Source organism: Acanthisitta chloris, unplaced genomic scaffold, assembly GCF_000695815.1.
Source record: "Acanthisitta chloris isolate BGI_N310 unplaced genomic scaffold, ASM69581v1 scaffold727, whole genome shotgun sequence".
NCBI lineage: Eukaryota > Metazoa > Chordata > Aves > Passeriformes > Acanthisittidae > Acanthisitta > Acanthisitta chloris.
The window spans coordinates 1-7,365 of record NW_008680737.1 but is presented as its reverse complement, the minus strand read 5'-3'; the positions used below and the strand labels follow the sequence as shown (position 1 = coordinate 7,365).

At 39.0% G+C, this 7,365-nt stretch overlaps 1 protein-coding gene across 1 annotated transcript in view; it reads left to right on the top strand.

Annotated features, from left to right (window-relative positions):
• The window catches only part of ELMO1 (engulfment and cell motility 1), a gene marked incomplete at its 3' end in the record, with an annotated part of 290,561 nt that extends 284,863 nt beyond the window's left edge, over positions 1–5,698 (top strand). Inside the window, exon 19 of the mRNA XM_009077801.1 lies at positions 5,591–5,698. Coding sequence (XP_009076049.1) covers positions 5,591–5,698 — 108 coding nt within the window. The remainder of the gene's footprint in view (positions 1–5,590) is intronic.
• Positions 5,699–7,365: the final 1,667 nt, after the last annotated feature.

Sequence of the window (7,365 nt, the reverse complement as noted above, 5' to 3'; positions counted from 1 at the left end):
GGTAGTGCTCTAAGGCATCACGATTTGCCTGTTATGCAGCAACCTACCTGTTAGAGTAGTAAGATTGGGTAGGTGTTATACTTTAGCATGTATATGCTTCTTGTACCTTTCCTATGATTCCTTTTTTCCCTTGAGACAGTCCTGGAACAAATGTCACAATTCTACAGATTGTACAGCCAGAATCTGAACATGCCCTGCACAGAAGCTGAAAGCATTAAATTGCCCATTTGAAAAATAATTAACAGGCATTAGCCCATGATAAAGACTCCAGAGCAAACTTCTGTTAAGATTGTTGTTTGAACATGTGGTAGGACACACACGGTTAGTCACAGTAAGCTGAAAAAATTAAGTTGCAAAAGAATGAGAAGGGAGTTTACAGCCTTTTACAGCCTTTGGAAAAGAGCTGAAACACTTTCATATATACTTGGAATTGGAAAGCCTCCAATTCAACAGGTGATCCTCTGGGAGGATGCTGAAGATTAAGCCATGAGGTATCTGTAGTCAGATCTCTGCCTTTTGTGTTTCAGCACAGGATTATCATAGCAGGATCTCTGTAACTGAAATTCAGAAATATCGTTGTTGTCCCAGCAGGATACTTATCATTTTAAAAAAATACATACCCTTTCCCTAGCAAGTTTTTTATAGGAGCACTGCAGCACTAACTCCTCTTTTTATTAGGTATCTTAATCAGCTGGAAATGAAACAGCAAAATCTAGCCTGCCCTTCTGGTCATTTTTCAACAGCAGATCATCAAGCTCTGCAAATCCCCACTTTGTTCCTTGACTGTGAACATCTGCTGACAGACCTCTTCAGCTTTCTCCTTCCTTAGATAATTCCTAAAAGAAAAGGGAGAAGACTAAAGCAAAAACCTGCAAAGCACTCTACACCCCCAATAGTTATTATTTCCAGTAGAGCTAAGTAGCAGATAAAGACATTTTATTGAGGATAATAGATGCTTCTGATGCTGTCATCCAGTACATTTGTAGTTTATGTTGCTGGATGCACTCTTGGAAATAAATTCCCCTTTAGCTTTACAAAGATTATAGAGAAATTGCATGTTATTGGAGTGGTTTTACAGCCAAAGATGAGGTTTCTTAAACAGTAATTTTTGGAAGGGGAGGAAATTCTGGTGATACACACCATTAAATTAAAAACACAAGGCACCATGGAAGCAACCTGGAAAGAGAAAACTTAAAACAAAAAAATCAAGTAGAGACAGGTGTTCCATCTCTTGCTAAAATAAGTCTGAACAACAACATATACTTTGTCTTTTTTCTGCCAAGCTCTTTTCTGCTTCTACTTCATCCTACCCTCCATAGTCCCACAATAAAATCCTAGTATTTTGTGAGTGCTTGACTCGTTGAGAGGAACTAGTTCACCAAATATGCCTCCAACATTGCCACAGGTCATTTGTCAGTCATTATGGAGGGCTTCCTGGAAGCCCACTAATCTTTTAATCTAAGCAGTTAAGACCAGTTAGATTGAAAAAGCCACTACAGTTTTATTAGAGAAAGACAACACCACGAAAGAAAAAGGCTAAACCCACATACATCTAAAATCTACACAAATATATATGCTTTCACTGATATATTTAAAAGTGAGTTCCTGTTGCTGCTAAATCCATAAGGAAGTTTTTCTTTGAGCAAATCGCTCTTTAATAATCTCAAATGTACCTTGGGAAAAAATATATACTTTCAGACTTCTTTCCATGGGTATCTGAGCTATTTTCTCCCCAGATTCTTACAATAGAGCACTTCTGTACTAACCACAGCATTTTTTTACCTGGAATAGTATTGTTAAAGGCATATGAGTCATTGGCCATTAATGAACCTGGAAACAAGCATTCTGCAGCCCATCAGCAAAATATTCTGTGCTTTACTATTTGTTCACAGTTTTGAATATTACTCTTGTCGCCAAATTGTGGCTGATTTTGTTATTTGGTATTTTTTTAACCACATCTATAATCTTCAACAATGTGCTGTGAAATATTTAACCCACTGGCTGCTCTAGCAATTGTCTGAAAAATGAGAACAATTTATTTTAAATCTTCTCTGGTTAAAAACCAGAATGGTTAATTCTGTTTCCCGAAGAAGAATTTCTAGCACCTGAAGTTGATTTTGTCACTGGTCAGCAACCACTGGACATAAGGACTCACTGGGAAGTGTAAATAATGTAGCATCTGAAAACTGTGATGAAATCACAAGTGTATGTCATCTCTAAAGACTCTGTGGTTAGTGACTGCCCTCCCTGTAGCTATTTGCTCTGAGAAGGTTTTACAAAGGCAGGTGTAAATAACATTGGATACAATATAGGAGTTGTAGCTCATAGAAAGTCTTTGAGGAAAATTCATTAGCCTGAGCCTAAAAGCAAAACAAATCCCACTCCTTACTGAACACACACTCGACCCACTCCAGCTGTGCACATAGACATGGATCTGCCAGTGTTGGTGTACAGGGTCTATCGAGGAATGCCTGTCCCATCTCTAAAGCCTCTTGTGACACTTCAACTCTGCAGACTTGGGTTTAAGAGCTCTAGAGGGTTTGGATGGTAGTTTTTCTTTCTTTTCTAAAAACTGCTTTCAAATCTTGGTAGTAAAGAGCTTTGGTTTTTTATTTGTTTTCGTTTATCAGTTTAGAGCTCAAAGTAATATTTTTATTTTGACTGCAGCAGTTTTTTATACTTTTCCAATAAAATTGTGTTCACATCTGCGCTACGGTAAAATAGCATGTATCCTGTTTAAAACTGTTCCCCTCCAAGGTACTGAGATCTGATGTGAGTGAACTGTTTCCTGATACACTGTTCGTAGAGTCATGTACAGCTGGAAAGAGCACCCCAATGGGTAAGGCTGAGGTGGTTGTAGAAGCAATGGTTCTTCCATCACTAACGTGCTGATAACCCTCCTCAGCCTGGCTGGTGCAGTCATTTAGTGGCTGTGGTTGAGGGAACCTCGTTAGTTCCATTTGTAGGTTTCATTTAAGGGCTTTCCCCTTGGCAGCAAGGCTGTGGCACAGCAGCAGTTATTAGTGAGCCCACACGAGAGTTGTGAGGGACATGCTTCAAGCTACAGTCTATGGCTATTAGATTTTAATTAACCTTGGGTTATGGGGAATTGCTGTGAAAGGCTCTTCAAGCCTTCAGAGCTTAGGTTTCTTCCCATAAAACCATCTCTTCCTAAAACAAAGGAAGATATTTTCATGGAGGTGTTTTACCTTCTTTTATTATTGGAGCAGGGCATTGAAAGAGAATCAAGGTCACCGAAACACAAACCCTTGCTAAAAACACTGCCCCCATTTGTGATAAATTGAAAGGAATCCATGCTAAATTTTTTTTTAGTTATACCATCTTCTTGGCCAAGTCATTGAGTGATAAATTGAAAGGAATCCATGCTAATTTTTTTTTTCAGTTATACCATCTTCTTGGCCAAGCCATTGGAAAGCTAGCAAAACCACATTGGTTTTCATTAGGAAAAAATTGCTGTTCTAATTTTAGAGTTGGAAAGTTATATTCCTTTGTACAGCCTAATAAACAATGAAGCTGCAGTTAAAGCTAGATATGAAAGCCTCGTGCTACAGTTACTAGAGGCTTTCTTTAGTCATGATGGTCTACCGTCACATTCAATAGGATATATTTTTTAAGCTGTGGTAGTCATAGGAGACCATCCCCATAAGCTGTACAGTTTCCTGTAAAAGGTGTCAGTCTAGAAAATTTTCACACACATCCTGTTGAGATGCACAAACTGTCCAATGAGTTGCTCGTGTGTGTGCTTTTCAGATGAGAGTCTACTGAATGAGGGCTCCTGATTTCTCTAGTTTGAAATCCCTACAGAAACTTTTCAAGTGTGGTCTTCTTGACCCCATTCTGTGCCACGCCGTATGTACTACTTACAGTCCAGGGATGTTTATAGTTCCACAGCTCTTTCTGTATGCATCACAGAATCATAATCTCAGGCTCTCTACCATAAATCTTTCAGTGTTGTGGATGCCTGTGAATCTCTCAGAATCTCTCCCATTCTCATTTTGAGCCTTTTTGTAAGGTCTTTTGAAATCTTTCTGTAGAAGGTGATGAGCACTCAGAAATTGATTTGAAGTGTGTGGGATTTTTCCCCTAAACATTTTTATGTTTTATTTTTATCTGCCATGACAAAGAAATGTAAAAGGGCATGTGAAAGCCCACTTTTGGCATTCAAAGCTGAATTGCTTTTCTCTGTGTTTTGCTGCATTGCATTTTAAATGACTGACCAAGGGACTGGAGCCTCCTTCAGAAAGAAGGTGGGTTCATGAAACCAGTGTTTTACTAACAGAGCCAAGAAGCCCTTTGCTAACACCACAAATGAGCTCGGGTGTCCTTCAGAAAGAAGGTGGGTTCATGAAGCCAGTGTTTTACTAACAGGGCCAAGAAGCCCTTTGCTAACACCCCAAATGAGCTCGGGTATGCTGGCTCTGGTAGTTCTACAGCTCCTCCAATGTTTTATCCAAACTGTGGCTCCATTCACTCCCAGTGATTGCAGTGCCACAGGGCTATGTCAGTGCTAATGTTTCCCCTAAATTGTCCCTCAGGCTGCTGTTTGGCACAGCATCAGCACTGCCAGCAGCAAGAGAAGCACAGAGCCAGAGAAGCCCTCTGCCCCCCTCCACTGGCATTTTAACATCCAGCCATGCTCTGAGCTTTTGGAGGTTTATAGCTTGGATGTAACAAGATTGTATTTTTGACAGCTTAACATTATGTGATCTACTTATTAAATAGAAAGTGCACTGACAAGGAAGTGTAACCTCTTTCTTGCCATTTCAGAAAGAAATTGGCAGGCACCATCCCTTGCATGCTAGGCAGCGTGGTGGCCTGGCTCTGCAAAGGTGATGTTCTTTACAGGAACAGATTCTAACAAATGTGTTGTTAAGGGGAATTATATCCTGTGAAGAAGGAGTTGTCAGGAGATGTAAATATACATTTCCTAGAAAAGACTAAAATGCAAACTGAGGTGTGAACTCCATGGTCACACATATATTTGTGACCATGCAAAGCACTGAGTTATCGGCAGGACAAGGGACTTAATGGCTGCTTTTTAAATCTTTGCATGTTTAGTATGTCCAGTCCCTCCATAAATATGGGGGTGTTCTCCTATGACTATAAAAAAAGACATGAGTCATAGTTTTCATAAAGTATGGGATATTTCAAATGTATCAGTTTTTGGGTGTCCCACACAAGACAGCTGGCAGGGCTTAATTTTCACTTAGTGGGTGCTAAAAATGAAGATTTTATGGGTACATTAAAGTTATCCACGCAAAGCAGTGGTTACTTTGCCAGTGTTCTGTCCATGAGGGTATATAATATAATGTAAAACTATGTCAATTTTTTCTTGCTAGTATTTTTTTAGGGCCAATATCAATAAAAAAGTCAAAGTCAACTAAAAGAATCATAAATTAAGGCCAGCTTCATTTAGTAAAGTAAAATTACTGAACAAAGTCTCTGTCCTACTTTCCATACACCCATTTCTTCTTCTGAAACACCTTGCTTGAGTAAGCTTTCTCCTATGCTGTTGATAGTGCTGATGAAGACATGTTAGTGACCTTATTTTATGTGTTTATTTTAACAGACAAATTTTGGTATTGTCGACTTTCACCTAATCACAAGGTCTTGCACTACGGAGACTTGGAAGAAAGTCCCCAGGGAGAAGTCCCTCATGATTCCTTGCAAGATAAATGTAAGTCATGCACAAAGATTGTGACACTTTTGCTTCTTTGTTTTTTTTATGCTAGTTCTTCTTTATAACTTGAGATAGGTTTTTCTTAACACAGGACATTATCAACAGCTCTCTTTGTGGAGATAGACAGCAGGGGACATTTCTTCCTGCGTTCAAACACTGCTCTCCTGGTTTTGGCAAGTGTGTGTGAGGACTGAGCTCAGATTTACAATGAGTTTGTAATTTTGTTCATCTTGGAAATGTCGTGTCTTTTGTGGGGAGGAACACAATTTATTTTCATTGCTCATCTAACTGAGGATGTCAAATAAAAATACTTGGGCACGTTCAGTCACACTTCCTGTCCACAGAGACAGTCTAGTGACTGAAGGAGAAATACATGGCAGGCAGATGTCTCATTCATTATTGTGAGGAGTCGACTTAAAGATGACACATCAATGTAAAAGTACAGTACACTGTTTCTGTATACCCAGAGGGATACCTGTATACCCAGGGAGAGGACATGCCTCTGTGGCAACTCCTAGCAGGGAATTTATTGGGAATTTTTTTTATAGGTAAAAGTAATTTTTGAGATCTTCAGAAAAAATCATACTTGAGTGATTTCTCCTTAGTCCTTCAACATGAATTGTAGAAGTTTAACCTGCAATCCTGGGAAACATTTTTTTATGATAATGGAAATAATGACCAGTGTAATTCTGTCACCAGGAGATGACTTCAAGAAATCAAGCAATTATAGGGAATAATTCATTTTTCTTCTTTTCTGAACATCCTTGGCGTCACCAAATTAGACATGCTTATATTTTACAAGTATTTCTGTTGGCAGATGCACTTCTTTTGTGAAATGTCAGAAAGACTAAATTTTCAGAAGTCTGAAATTTTTCTAGACTGAAAATTTAGTAAGGAGAGAATCAGTGATTTAAACTTTGCTCCCCTAACCTGTCTCATGCTAGCACCTTTTAAAATGTCTAAGTGCTCCCTTGTTTTCATTGCCTTACAGATTGCCTCAAGGATGTTCCACACTCTTACTGCAATCTTGGCAGAATGTAGGACAGGGCCTCATATTGCTGCATTGGCATGGAAAGAGGCTGTTTTTTCTGGACAAAGCTTAGAGAAATAGCCTTTAAATGTCAGAGTAGTGTCAGGATGACAGAAGAATGAAAGTCATACCTGAACTGCAGGCACAGTTACAAGACCAGCAGTTACCAGATTTGTTTGCTTTGAGCATGCTTCCACACACAAACCCCTACCCTGACTGTGAGCTTCATCTTGAATTTGCATTTTCCATAGGCTCTTGAGCCTACTCACGAATGTCAGGATCCCATGGGGTCAGAAGACTTCTCCATTAAAAACCACTGGACCAGACCCACACATTCCCTCTGCATGCCTGCTGACAGAGCACATACTGATGCAGTTTGAGAAAGAGGTAGTTATCTCAGGTTTTCAGGCTATGAAGGATACAAGATCTACCACAGTGCTGCCTGCATTAGATAGTTTCTCAATGCAGAGTTGAGAATATTGAAAGACGCAAGATTATAAATTGGCAGTATTGTTAAAAATGTGTCATGCCAAACTGGCTTGGGAATTTTATAATTTTTTTTGATAATGTATTGGATAATTGAATAATTATTGGAAATTGGATAATTATTGGATAATAAATAATAATATTATTT